General features: G+C 35.4%; 2 protein-coding genes across 4 annotated transcripts in view; both read left to right on the top strand.

Moving 5' to 3' along the window:
• The window catches only part of TPC1 (two-pore channel 1), a 29,886-nt gene extending 18,402 nt beyond the window's left edge, over window positions 1-11,484 (top strand). The window contains exons 20-25 of one of the 3 annotated variants that reach the window (XM_083065460.1): window positions 2,994-3,149; window positions 6,627-6,713; window positions 7,280-7,357; window positions 9,177-9,214; window positions 9,616-9,725; window positions 11,183-11,484. In XM_083065460.1, the coding sequence (XP_082921586.1) occupies window positions 2,994-3,149; window positions 6,627-6,713; window positions 7,280-7,357; window positions 9,177-9,214; window positions 9,616-9,709 (453 nt within the window). In that variant the 3' untranslated portion in view covers window positions 9,710-9,725; window positions 11,183-11,484. Of the gene's footprint in view, window positions 1-2,993; window positions 3,150-3,994; window positions 6,058-6,626; window positions 6,714-7,279; window positions 7,358-9,176; window positions 9,215-9,615; window positions 9,726-11,182 lie in introns of those variants that run through there. The other 2 variants (XM_083065461.1, XM_083065459.1) reach the window with 2 other exon arrangements.
• A 680-nt stretch (window positions 11,485-12,164) lies between these two features.
• On the top strand, window positions 12,165-13,291 carry LOC109810413 (uncharacterized). Its single transcript, XM_083065462.1, has one exon. The coding sequence runs from the start codon at window positions 12,524-12,526 to the stop codon at window positions 13,151-13,153; it is 630 nt and encodes a 209-aa protein (XP_082921588.1). The 5' UTR covers window positions 12,165-12,523; the 3' UTR covers window positions 13,154-13,291.
• Window positions 13,292-14,544: the final 1,253 nt, after the last annotated feature.

Raw genomic sequence — 14,544 nt, 5'->3', positions numbered from 1 at the left:
TGTTTGTGATAGATAAAAGTCACTCAAGAAAACCTATGGTCAGCATTGCATGTATAATGATAGAAACTGGAAATCGATATAATATAATTGAATGTAACCAATGGAACACAGACTTTGACATAGACATTGGACAAGACACACTTTGACATAGATATTGTCTAAAATATAAGATACCGGGATGTCACATACAGAGAGAGAGAGAGAGAGACTAATGAAATAGGAATAGCATAACAGAGAATCTAAATTGATAATCAATATTTGCATACTTTTGTGTATTCACCTTCTTATAATTATGAGTCTCGCAAAAGACATTAAGAATTTTATAATGAAAGAACTTGACTTGTATACAAAAAATCCTAAAATAAGAAAATCAATTTATATCAAGGTATATTCACCTTGTTAAACCAACTTTCTATGTTTTTTCTTGATAACAAGTTTCACAAAAAAAGAATCAGAAAGATTAAAGATTTAATATTTTATATTATATTATAAGATGACTTTTTTAAAAATTAAAAATGAATATTATTTAATAATAGTAGTATGTATTCATTCATATGGAATTTCAACTCAAGTGTCCGTCTTGTATAAAGGTGTTGGTAAAATAAAGTGTCCAAGCTCACAAAATCTGCGTCGGAAATGTGTCTAATACTGCGACACTTCAAACAGGATATGTGTTTGTGCTTCATAGTAACTGAGTCCACTCTTCTCCCCTTCATTGGTTCTGAAGGAGTTATCGGCTCGGAGGAGATATATACAAGGAGTCAAGGACTACACTTAGAATTAAGCTTAAAAAGAACAAATAAAAATGAGAAAATGTTGAGGGGCTGCAACTTCCTAATCTTCTACTCCACCTACTTCTCTGTCTGCCTCTTCATTAGTCACTCTTTTACCAAATTCACTCCTTTCTTCTACTTAGGAATTTTCTTATTCCATGGTGGATATTCTCATTATCTTTATACTGCCCATGTGGTGGTCTGATGCTGTGTAGCCCTTGTTTTCTCTTTTAATATGCCTTTTTAATAGGAGGTTTAATTTATTAAAATCGTTATGTGTGGGAAAGATCTAGATGGGCTCGTCATCAGCTGTTATGTGGAAAACTTGATGTGCTAACCAAAGTGCTTGTGAAGCATGATGCCTGCTGGCATGTTTTGATTGTGTTCTGTGACATGATCACTTACAACCTGCCTATGTTATCGACCTGTTACTTTTGGTTGCATGCTGGGTCAGGTTTAGAATAGTTTATATGAATTCCTCATACAAGTTGTCTTCAAGCTATCATTTAACTTGGGCTGTTATGCATGACAAACAAGTAATTTCTGTAAAATATATCTGACTTGTAGTGAAAGTTAATAATGAATTGTTAGAAATACTTGGAATATCACTTGTATCAATACAGTTTTATTTCGTTTTAACTTTTAAGTAGAGCAGGTGCAGGCTCTTATTATAGAGACGTGCTGCATTGTATCTTTTCTTAGTTTTCTGTTTTTGATTCTTTTAGAGTTCAGTTACAACTGAACTGTGTAATCATTCCTATGAATTCCTGACTTCTTTGTATTTTGAATTATAATGGAAATATATCAGTTTTCTTCAAAACTTTCTCCCTCTCTTTCTCTCTCTTAGTTGGCATTCTAATATGAATGGACATTATAATTTGATGTTAAGTGGATTTTGTTTTTGTGCATTACGACAAAAGTAAAAAGAGTATTCATAGTGTCCCAGTGTATTTCGGAGGAAGTTTAAAGTGACCAACCTTTCCATGTTGGAAGTTGGGCAGATTGAGTTTTGTACTACAAATAACCATGGTTTTGAGGTTTCGTACTTTGGTATGTTAAGATAATTCTATAAGATATAATTTAGATATACTAGTTTATCTTCTCCTATTTTCTAGTTTAGTTTCCTTAGTCAGTTTTTTCTAAATCCCTAAACTCTAGGGATTGATTATGTTTTATGCCTATTTATTTTATTGTACCTATTCAGATTCAATAATAAGAAATTATTCATATTCAAGTTGGTACCAGAGCACTCTGGTCCAGGAACCCTAATCCAGTCGCCAACATCTAGGGTTTCTAGGGTTTTCAAGTTTTGTCCGCGGTTGCTGGAGTTGACACCGCCTGCACACTCAGAGGTCGCCGATTGGCCTCTCCGTCACAAGCCACCGTCAGCCGCCGTCTCACGCGCTCTCTCGCGCGGTTCTTTTTGAGGAAGCTCGCCGGCACATGGGTTTCACGCGCCGCCCTCCCAACCTCCGTTTGTGACGCAGTTCACTCCGTTGGACTCGCCGGCCCACCCTCTTCTCATTTTGACCCTTTTCAGGTTGTGGGTCACACTCTAGGTGGTCTGTTGGTGGTCGTTTGGTTGCGGCCTTGGTTGTTTGGTTGCTGTCTCAGAATTTCGTGGCTGTTTGGTTGCTGTCTCGGGGTTCCGTGGTGGTTTGGTTGCTACCTCACAATTCCGTGGTTGATTTGTTTCTACCTCGGAATTTCGTGGCTGATTGTTTGTTGTTTTTCTCCTTTTTTTTTTCTCTCTTCATGGCTCAATCTCCAACTTCGGCTCTAGAGCTCAAGATTGAATCTGAGGGCAATCATCTAATCTCATTATTTACCGATGATTACAAAGAGTATCTTCAATTGAAGGCAGCTCAACAAGCCTCTTCCTTTGTCACTGTTGCTCACACTGGTAATTCTACCGTCTGTCTCTCTCACTCTACGTCTATTGGACCTTGGGTTTTGGACTCTGGTGCTTCTGATCACCTAACTGGTAATGTCTTCCTTTTCCATAGCCTATCATCACCTAAAACTCCACATCATATCACTCTTGCAGATGGGTCAAAAGTCCAAGCCACTGGTATTGGCCAAATATCACCTACCCCTTCACTACCATTAAAATTTGTTTTACTAGTTCCTAGATGTCCTTTTAATTTGATTTCTATAAGTAAGTTGACTCGGTCACTAAATTGTGCCATAACCTTCACTTCCAATTCTTTCTTGATACAGGACCGGAGTACGGGACAGACGGTTGGAGTCGGATATGAATCACATGGTCTCTACTACCTTCAGTCTTCTACCTCTACCATATGTGCATCTGTTGAGTCTCCTAGTTTAATTCATCGTCGCCTGGGTCATCCAAGCTTGAATAAATTAAAGAAAATGGTACCTCATCTCTCACACTTGGAATCCTTAGAGTGTGAGTCATGTCAATTAGGGAAGCATGTTAGAACTTCTTTTCCTAAGAGTATTGATAGTCGAGCTGTGTCTCCCTTTGATGTCATTTATTCTGATGTTTGGGGCCCTAGTCGAGTTCCTTCTCTTTTAGGGCATAGGTATTACGTTACCTTTATTGATGATTTTTCTAGATGTACTTGGATATTTTTGATGAAAAATCGTTCTTATTCAATATTTTTCAAAGTTTCTATTCAGAGATCAAAACTCAATTTGGCAAAGTAATTCGGATTTTATGAAGTGACAATGCTAAAGAATATTTTTCAGATTGCTTCAAATCATTTATGACTTCCCATGGCATTCTACATCAATCTAGTTGCCCTCATACACCTCAACAAAATGGTGTAGCTGAGCGAAAACATAGACATATTGTGGACACTGCTCGTACTCTTTTATTGAATGCCAATGCACTCCCAAAGTTGTGGGGAGATGTTGTACTTACTGCAGGGTATTTAATAAATCGAATGCCATCCTCTGTCTTGAATGATCAAGTACCTCATTTCCTATTATACCCATTGGATCCCATTTACTCTGTTTATCCTCGTGTCTTTGGTTGTACTTGTTTTGTCCATGATATTTTCCCAGGACGTGCTAAGTTGTCTGCTAGGGCTATCAAATGTGTGTTCTTAGGATACTCCCGTGTTCAAAAGGGGTACCGCTGTTACTCTCCAGCTACACATCAGTTTTACACTGGTGCAGATGTCACTTTCTTTGAAAATACACCATATTTCGTTGCTACAGATGTCTCTTCGGTTGACTCAGATCTCCTTTCTCAGGTATTGCCTATTCTTCATTTTGATCCCGGTGTGCCTTCTACACCTACTACTTTAGAGGCACCAGAGATTCCTAGCACACCACCAGGGTTTGATCGTCCTCTACACCGATTTGGGATAACCTATGAGCGTCGTCACATACTATTGTTCCTCCCAGTACTTCTACAATTGAGTCATGTGATTCTGCCCCTGCTCCAGTCTCCTTACCTACTCCGGCCCCACCTACCTCGGTTGATTTGCCCATTGCTCTTTGTAAAGGTAGTCGTTCTACTTGTAATCCTCATCCTATTTATAACTTTCTTTCATATCATCGTTTGTCTCCTACCTATTATGCTTTTGTCTTTGCTATTTCCTCTATTATCATTTCCAAGACAGTACAGGAGGCCTTAACCCATCTAGGATGGCGACAAGCAATGATTGATGAGATGACAGCTTTAGACTCCAACCACACTTGAGTACTTGTCCCACCTCCGCCTGGAAAATCTGTTGTTGGTTGTCGGTGGGTATTTAATGTGAAAGTGGGCCCTGATGGACAGGTGGATAGATTGAAAGCTCGTCTTGTGGCTAAGGGATACACGCAAGTATATGGTTTGGATTATACTTCTCTCCAGTTGCGAAGATGGCCTCAGTTCGTCTCTTCTTAGTTATGGCTGCTATGAGGCATTGGCCTTTGTTTCAATTAGACATCAAAAATGCCTTCTTACATGGTGATTTGGAGGAGGAGATTTATATGGATCAACCTCCTGGGTTTATTGCTCAAGGGGGGTCTGGTCTTGTATGTAAATTACAAAAGTCCTTGTATGGTCTCAAACAATCACCTCGTGCTTGGTTTGGTCGGTTTAGCAAAGTTATACAGGAATTTGGAATGATCCGCTGCGAGACAGACCACTCTGTCTTCTTTAGACGCTCATCGACACATAGATTTATCTATCTTGTTGTTTATGTAGATGATATTGTGATTACAGGTGATGATCAGGAGGGCATCAAGGCTCTGAAGCAACTTATTTAAACACTTTCAAACTAAGGATTTAGGTCCCCTATGTTATTTCCTTGGGATTGAGGTCGCTCAGTCAAAGTCCGGAATTGCTATTTCTCAGAGAAAATATGCCCTTGATATTCTAGAAGAGACCGGACTTACAGATTGTAAGTCAGTTGACACTCCCATGGATCCTAATGTAAAGCTTATGCCTAATCAGGGGGAGCCTTATCCTGACCCAGGGAGATATCGGAGATTAGTGGGAAAATTGAATTATCTCACCATGACCAGACCTGATATATCCTTTCCTGTCAGTGTTGTAAGTCAGTTTCTTAACTCTCCCTGTGAGAGTCATTGGCTTGCAGTTGTTCGAATCCTTAGATATATCAAAAGATCACCAGGAAAAGGACTTGTTTACAATGATAGAGGACATACAGACATTGTTGGATATTCAGATGCAGATTGGGCAGGTGATGCAAGTGATAGGCGGTCAACATCAGGCTATTGTGTCTTCATGGATGGTAATCTTGTCTAATGGAAGAGTAAAAAGCAAAGTGTTGTTGCACGATCAAGTACAGAAGCAGAATATTGTGCTATGGCTCACACCACATGTGAGCTCTTGTGGCTAAAATTCTTAATTCAAGAGTTGCAGTTTTGCAAGGTTGGTCATATGGAACTAGTTTGTGATAACCAGTCAGCTTTATACCTCTCCTCTAATCCAGTTTTTCATGAGAGAACAAAGCATATAGAGGTTGACTGCCATTTCATCAGAGAAAAGATTCTCTCCGGTATCATCAAGACCACCTCAGTTTGCTCCAAGGATCAACTTGCAGATATCTTTACTAAATCTTTACGAGGTCCTAGGATAACATATATATGTAACAAGCTAGATGCATATGATATCTATGTTCCAGCTTGAGGGGGAGTGTTAAGATAATTCTATATGATATAGTTTAGATATATTAGTTTATCTTCTATTTTCTAGTTTAGTTTCCTTAGTCAGTTTTATCTAAATCCCTAAACTTTAGGGATTGATTATGTTTTATGCCTATTTATTTTATTGTACCTATTCAGATTCAATAATAAGAAATTATTCATATTCAAGTGGTATGACAACTTAAACTGATATAAGCTGAATTAAAAAAAAAAATTACTATATAAGTTTCTTGTATACAACATATCTTGGGCCATTTATATACCTTGAGAGTATTATCTGGTCTCAGTGTATCTGCTTTCAGTTCCCTCTTATTGGCTGTGTTTGACAAAATGATGGATTCAACTATATTTCATGCAACATAGGATTAAGAAGTGTTTTTCATAGTTGTCTTTTTGCTAAAGGACAAGTCTCTCTTTAGAGAGTTCAGTCAATAATGAACCGAATTATCAAGTCAAGATAAATTGGATTATGTATAGTTAGCAAGCATTTTGTGCATTGACCATTCAATGCTGGGTTGTTTGTAAAGCACTATTATTGAAATTAACAATAATACATCTAATATATGCATAAATTACTTGCTGCATTATTATAGGATGCTTATTCACATCCGTTAGTTGCTGCAACCACTTGTTATATCTTATATGAAATCTTCATCTTTAAATTTGTGAAATTATGATTTCAATATGCACTTACAACATAGGTTCTGTGATTTTCTATTTCAGAGCTACAAGGAATTAACTGGAACTTCTTGGACCTATTTGTACTTCATTAGCTTCTACGTAATTACTGTTTTGCTGCTTTTGAATTTGGTATGGTTTACTCTGTCCTTATTTAATACCTTTTCCGCTGTCAATTTTATGGAATACAAACTATATATCAGGAATGAGAACATTGAGAAGTGACAAGTGTTTCTCGTATGGACATGCACAATTCTAATTCTTTATAATTAAATACAACTTCTAAAATATATTTAATTGAAAACAGTAATAAAAAATCATTTTGTTTGAGATCTTACATGAACTAATATGATCAAAGTAAAGCTTGTAAAATAAAGGCTTAGAAAATTCTTACCTCATGAGCTAGCTGTTAAGATTAAGTTAGACCCAAGCCAAACTCAAGATGGCATATCATAGATCTGATATTCTGTCCAAAAGTTTACCCGACCTCATGACTATTCCATTATCAACTTAGGCGATCCTTACCTCATGAATTAACTTTTTGGGGTTGAGTTAGGTCCAACTCAAAAAATATTTTTATGACTAATCAAAGGGAATGAAATTGCCTGGATTTTTATACCATAGCCTAATTTGTACCATCATAACACATTCTTTATGTTTAATAAGTTATAAATGATTATGTCTTTCCTGCATTTCAGATTATTGCTTTTGTCTTGGAGGCATTCTTTGCCGAAATGGATCTTGAGTCATCAGAAACCTGTGAAGGAAATGACAAGGTTTGTATTTAATGTGAACTCTTCCCAATAAGGAATTATAAGTTGTTGAGTCTTTCAAGCATCCGTGTTTAAGCATTAACTGATAAATGATATGTAGTTCAGTTACAAAATAAACTTTTAACAATTGCACCAATTTTGTATAGTAATTCATATCAAATTCAATGATTGGGAACAAAAATGTAACTTTTGTAATTTTGGCTGTTTTAAAGCAGTGGTTACTGCTGGAAAATAACAAACATATTCGTAATTGTTAATAGTGTCCACAAAGAATTCCAATACTTATGAGTAATTGTATATTCACTAATCTCCACCTGTATAGGGTAAACATTATAATACCTAAAAAGGAAATAAGGAAATAACTAGGACTGTTCATGTATCAAATTTTTGAAAAATCCAAATCAAACAAATCTATTTTATAAAATTGGATCAATTAATCAAACCATTTTTATAAAGTGGATTGGTTTGATTTTTTATAAACGGACTTGATTTTTCTAAAATTGAGTTTGTTTTGTGCAATTTGATTATCTATTTTATATTCATATATGGTTCAATTATTTCAAAAAATCAAACCAAACCAATCCACTAGATAAAAAGGAAGCATGAAGGTGCTTAAAATCATGACAAATTATCACACTTAAGGACTCAATAGCTCTTCAAGAAACAAATGTGGAAATAAAGATTTAAGTAAACTAGACAGAGGCTGTCCAAGGCAGGTTTGTGTTGAAAGCCAAATTTGGCAAGCTTCCCAAGATTTTAAGGTTGCTTGTTGACCAAAAGACATCTCATATTTTGGTGTATCATGAATTGTCTTGTTTGCAAGAAGTATAACTCACTCTACCCTTTAGCAATTAAAATCATCCTTCCTGAGGCAAGGTTCTAAAAGACACAGTGAGAGAATGAAAAAAAAAATGTTATTGAACAATTCAAGTCTTGAGTAAGCCTATGTATAGAAATTAGATTACTAAACCAATTTAGGGACATGGAGGACATTGTGTAGCGGTAGAAAAGATTGCAGTTGGATGACGTTGGATATGATATTTACAATTGATACTCACATGATCACAGCTATCATCTATCAGCCACATGAAAACAAACTGCGCTTTCACTGCAACTTTTTCTGAATAGTTGTCCACATGCCTCACTGTATGCAACAATGATTATCCTAATATTATCATTGGATCTGTGTGCAAAATATTTTATTATTTTTTGTGAGTAATGGGTATCATTGAAACTTGAATTTGAACCCAGAATATTTTTCCTTCTACTTGGAAGCTGCTTATTACTTGATTCTATAATAAACGTCCACATTACAAACTAACTTCCGGTGCTCCAGAGATCATTTTGTAGTCTCTTATAGAGTAACTTTCTGATGTCTACATTATTTGTTTCTGATTGAACGAGGATCCAAGTAGTTTAGGAAGGATCTATTGATCAATTATTATATGGAGTATGTGACATAAAATAACTTATTTTGTATTGGTAATTTTGTAGTAGTTCTGTATTAGAAACTGCATGATGGTAATTATTCATAGAAGATAACTGATGGCAGTTAGATATTAAGATTATATCTTATAGTAAGGTGTGTAATTAGGCAAGTGTGTTGTGATTTTCTGTTTGTGGGCAGAGAATTCTATTTGTTGGAGACTTTTGTCTCTAGGACAGCAAGTGTACTACTGTATTTTATGTAATTTCCGTGTTTAGGCAAGAGTTTTGTCTCTAGTTTCTTATTGTTTTTATGTTACAGATTGTTTGTTAACTTTACATATATAGTTTTAAAAGATGTTCTAAATATCTGTCTATATTTGTCATCTCTATACAGCAAGTTGAAGGAGATAAATACCGAAGGCGATCTATTGGGTACGTATAGCTGTCAATACTTTTCTGGATGCCATTTTTGTGTTTATTCATGCACACATAAGCTGCTTCTACTATATTGATCAAAGACCAACTCATCCTTAAAGCTGTTAGTTGTTAGGTGAAAGCACATGAATTGTTTTATATCCCTAACATGCTGCCTGAAACAAAAGCCCTTTGGCTTGAACTCGAAGTGTATACAGTGCGCAAGCTTATTATACCTTATGCTAAAATTTAGTTTAATTTTTAGGAATAATAGGGTAATGGTTTATTCCTAAGCACTTAATCATGATCTATTACCTTGTCTTGTGTAAGATCAATTCAACCTAGAAGCTAATGTTAGTTAAAGGCATATTGATGGTGGCCTTACACTCTTAACATTTAACAATATTGGTTTGCTGCAGCACAAAATCACGAAGCCAGAGGGTTGATGCTCTTCTTCACCATATGTTGAGTGCTGAGTTGTGTCAAACTCAGCCTTCCAATACATCAACTTGATAAAATCCTTTCGCAGGTAAAACAGTTAAACTTCACAAAGTACTTATCGATAGTAGTTCCTTTGCTAGGGATAATGGAATATAATTCATTCATAGCCTCTAGTAGATTATCCTCCAATTGAATGTGATAAACAAGTATTTTGGTTTTTTTGAGTAGTTTTATATTTGATTTCTTTTGTCTCTGTATTGAAGTGTAGATTTACTCTTTACTTTTCTTATATGTACAGCAGTAGTGTAGCACCTTATATTTTCTGTTCGAAGCTGTTGCTACTGAAACTATATAAACTTCATGTACTCTCATTCAGTGGGTTGAATACACATTTTAGGTTTATTGGAAAAAAACCCAAATCCCATATCGACTAGAAATTAGACAATTATATAGTATATAAGTAGAGAACAACCCTCGTCTTATAAGCCGTTTTTGTAGGTTGAGTTAGGCTCAAATCTACTATTCTAAGATAGTATCAGAAAAGGATCATTTATCCTAGATCATTAAAAAAGGGTCACCCACCATTTATCCACGTGTCAAGCCCATAATGTTGGACATGAGGGGATGTATTGGAAAAAACTCAAGTCCCACATTGACTAGAGAATAGACAAGGATTTTGAAAAAAAAATCAATCCATATAAAGTAGATTACCAAATTGCACCAAATTGATCTATTTCAAAAAAACTCGATCTATTTATCGGAAAAATTGAACTGATCCATTTTATTAAAATCCGAACCAATTCACTTTATATGGTTTTTCCTAGAAATGGATTGGTTCACTTCAATTTTGTAAAAAATCCAAACCGATAACAACCCTAATTGTGGGATGCCAAGTGTGCTGCTTTGTGAGTGAGTGTGATTATGTATACGGATTTGAATAGACAAGGTTTTTGAAAAAAAAATCAATCCATATAAAGTAGATTACCAAATTGCACCAAATTGATCCATTTCAAAAAAACTCGATCTATTTATCGGAAAAATTGAACTGATCCAATTTATTAAAATTTGAACCAATTCACTTTATATGGTTTTCCCTGTAAATGGATTGGTTCGGTTCAATTTTGTAAAAAATCCAAACTGATAACAACCCTAATTGTGGGATGCCAGGTGCCAAGTGTGCTGCTTTGTGAGTGAGTGTGATTATGTATACGGATTTGAATGTTGATCATATCCTTCATGGTTGGGTAAAAAAAATAGAGATAAAAGATTGCAACCGACCCTGGTCCCTGGTTATTGATGAATATTTAGTAATTAATCCTGCATGTGCAACGTCCACGATGCTCATGGAAAATATTGTGATAACATTGATGGTCAACAGACTTTACTGTCAAGTTATATGTCCATATCATTGTTCATTTTATGCCAAGAGTCCTGTGATTTTGTTGAGCTTCCTTGTGAATCTGTAATATAATTCAGGGTGTTGACCAGTGCCTATGTAGTAGCTAATATAAATGTGGATCTGTAATATTTTTTGTCATATCTCAGAAACAGAAAGAGCGGAACGAGATGGGAAGAAATGCAAACATACAGACTCAGGTGAAACATGATTTTCCCTTATTTGTGGAAAACGCGCGTGGTCAATCTGTTGATTAGCAAGCTTGTGCTCCCCGGGGCTACTAGATATTTGTTATTATGTGTGTTGTAATGGCAATCTTTTATTTATTATTATTTAAATCATGCCTGGGTTTGATTTTTGTATTTATACTATTAATACAGTTTGGTAGGAGTGCAAACTGTTTGTAGTTTATCTTTCGTTCCATTAATGTAGTTCTTTGGTTTTTGTTTTTTTTTTTTTTTTTTGAAAAGATGTAGTTCTTTGGTTGAAGAAAATATTTGCTCAAGATTTGACTAGTGAAAAACTAAAGGTGCATCATGTTGATTTAAAGTCAAAATTACATAGCACTTTAATTGAAAGAGATTACTATTCACAACCCTTTTGACAAATCTTATTCGATAAGAATAACCTTGACGTTTAACACCCTCACAACACAAACACTCAAGTGTATTTCGGTTTCAAATGCATTTTGCAATTAATTGTTAGTTGTTTGAAATAAGTTAACAATAAAATAACAAATAATTTGATAAATATAGATGAGATGAGAATACAGAAGAAATAAAATTAGGATATAAATAGTGGTCTTATATATATGCAATGTTCAACAACAAAAACAGAAAATATAAAAGAAAATACAAATTATAAAATCATTTCTATTCCAATATTTGCATGTTTTGAAGTGTCTGTAATATTCCTTGTATATCATCAATTAATCATAAGTGACAATGACGGGAGTCACTGTTTGCAAATCTAATATGGCCTGAACATGGTGAATTATCTTCTCAAATATTGCCTAAACAATATAAATAAGTGTAAAAACAGAGAGTGGAGATGACATGAATTATAAATACTAAAATGAGTGGAGATGACATATATTACTCAAACTCATTCTCAAAATAAATTAAATTTAAATTCAAAAGCCAAGATAGTCAAAATTAACTTTGAATTGAATCCGATGAATGAGATAAGACAGGTTAGTAGGGGCAATATAATAAAAAAAATATAAATTAAACCATTTTATTTTAAGATAAATGGACCTGCAAATACAATAGCCCATCAAACAAAAAAACTCTCTTCCGATAAAGCCCAAGCCCATACCGAAAAGACACCAAATTTTGACAGGTATTGGCGCGGCAATTTGTCCCGCGAAGGGGCGTGTTCCCGCCACCGCCATGACGACCTCCTCTTTCACATTCCTATTTAATTAACAAACACACCCATTGTTCCCGCCATCACCACCTTCTCTCTCTGGCATTTCTACTTCACAAACAATGGCACTTTCTCTTGGCCCCGGCAAGTTCTACGGCACCAGCCTCCCACGTCCTCGCATCTACACCGACGTCAAGTTCAACGACCACCGCGTCGACCCACCTACTCCCGTCAACGAACCCCTAATGTCCTGGGCCGAAGAGGCCCACTGGTCCATGGGTGGCCTCAGCTCCAAGCGCCTCCGCCTCCAGGGCAAAATCGAAGGCAACGTCCAAAAGCTCCGCTCCCAGCGCGAGAAGTCCCAGGCCCAGGCCCAGGCCCAAAGCCCAACCCCATCGCCTCCTCCCGATCTCCGCGGATCCAAAAGAGTTGCCTCGCCTTCTCCACCACCGGCTCCGGTTGTGGCGAAACACCGAAGGTTCATGGATCTGATAGAGGAAGATGAGGTTGTAGTTGGGAAGGGTCGCTTAGTGAAGAAACTTGGCGATGAATTTGATAGGGTGGCTTCGGAGAAGGAGCGGTCTGATGCGACGCCGTTCAAGACTCGGACTCGGAGATTGGTAAAAGGCGGCGAACCTGTGAAGAAGACGCTGCTTCAAGAAACAGAGAAATCCAAGGGAAAGAGGAGTAGATCTGAAGCAGAGAACGGGGTTAGAACTTCACCTAGATTGGCTAAGCGCGTCTCCAACTAATCATCTTCTAATTACGTATTAGATGAGATTAAGATGCATGAAATTCATCTTCTTTATATTCAGAGGACAAATCAAATAGAGAATTTGATATATTACTGTTTATATACCGTTTCGATTCATAAAATGTCTTTTCTTTTACTTTTTTATTTTTATTTTAACTATTATCGGTAATTGTTAGTTTCTTTCTTGGTTTAATACATATGTTGGCTTTTGAAGTTTTTAAAAAATAATTAAGTATTTAAACTTTAAAATTTTGTAATTGAATTCATAATTTTTTTTCTTCTAATTTTTGCAATGAGTTTGTAAAATTTGATTTCTTCGCACATTATTAATTTATGTTTAAGTTGATTATAAAAATTAAAAAAAGATAAGGGACTTGATTTAAAAAGTTTAAATTATGTAATTTTAACTGTTTTGTGTTCACATATTCTTATTTTATCCTAAAGGAGATGGTCAATATTTGGTCAAAAATATTTTTTTTTTTTATAAAAAGATTGTGATAATTTAAAGCTATCATGAATTAGGAATTCAGTCTTTACTCATTTATGTAAAAGTAAAAAAGGGTGAGATTACCTTTTTAGTTGTCATCCTTTATTTCTTATTAACTAAATCACTAAAATCATTTTCACTCTTCCATTTTTTACCAATCAAACACACAAGTCTTGTGGGCGAGGGGTGGAAAAGAGATAATTGAAGTATAACCGTCCAAGAGAGAAAGAAAGATAAAGAGTGACTTTTTACCTTTCTTTTAATCCCATAGACTATCAAAATGTGTGACATGTGTCAAATTGATGAGTTAGGTAGGCATGATCACATAATCACTAACATTAATAGAGATAACTTAATGGTTGAACTAACGTGTGTAACAAATTACAATTTCATGTGTTACAATTACGAGATGCAAGGGGTGATTTACTCAATATAATCATTTTAAAGAATAAATGGTAAGATGATAATATTTGACTATGTATGATTGTTTTTTCACTAGAGAAAACCTATTCCCATCATGACCTCAGTTTATCAAATAGAAAGGTCATGAGCTCACACCATTAGAGGTTGTAAAAGAACTGAATTTTCATAAATGATTTAGGCTTGATTTGTTAAATGTTTGTCTAAGCTTATTTGTTTAATTAAACAAATAATCTTAAGCTATTTAAATGAGTAAAGTTTTAAATTTGATAAGTTCAACATTAACAACTCGTCAATAACTTAATTATTTAATTGATGACCAAGAACTTTAGTGTCCTATTGTAATGAAGATGCCAGTGGGACAGTATTACATAGAAAATAATAATGCAGAAAGTTTACAAGGAGAGGGGCAAAATGGGGAAAATGATTGGGTAGTTACTAACAACCCGGAAATTCAGGGAGTGAGACATGGGACTAGGACA

This window comes from Cajanus cajan, chromosome 10 (assembly GCF_000230855.2).
Source record: "Cajanus cajan strain Asha chromosome 10, NIPB_CcT2T_4, whole genome shotgun sequence".
In the NCBI taxonomy this organism is placed as follows: domain Eukaryota; kingdom Viridiplantae; phylum Streptophyta; class Magnoliopsida; order Fabales; family Fabaceae; genus Cajanus; species Cajanus cajan.
This window is presented reverse-complemented; position numbering and strand designations above follow the sequence as displayed.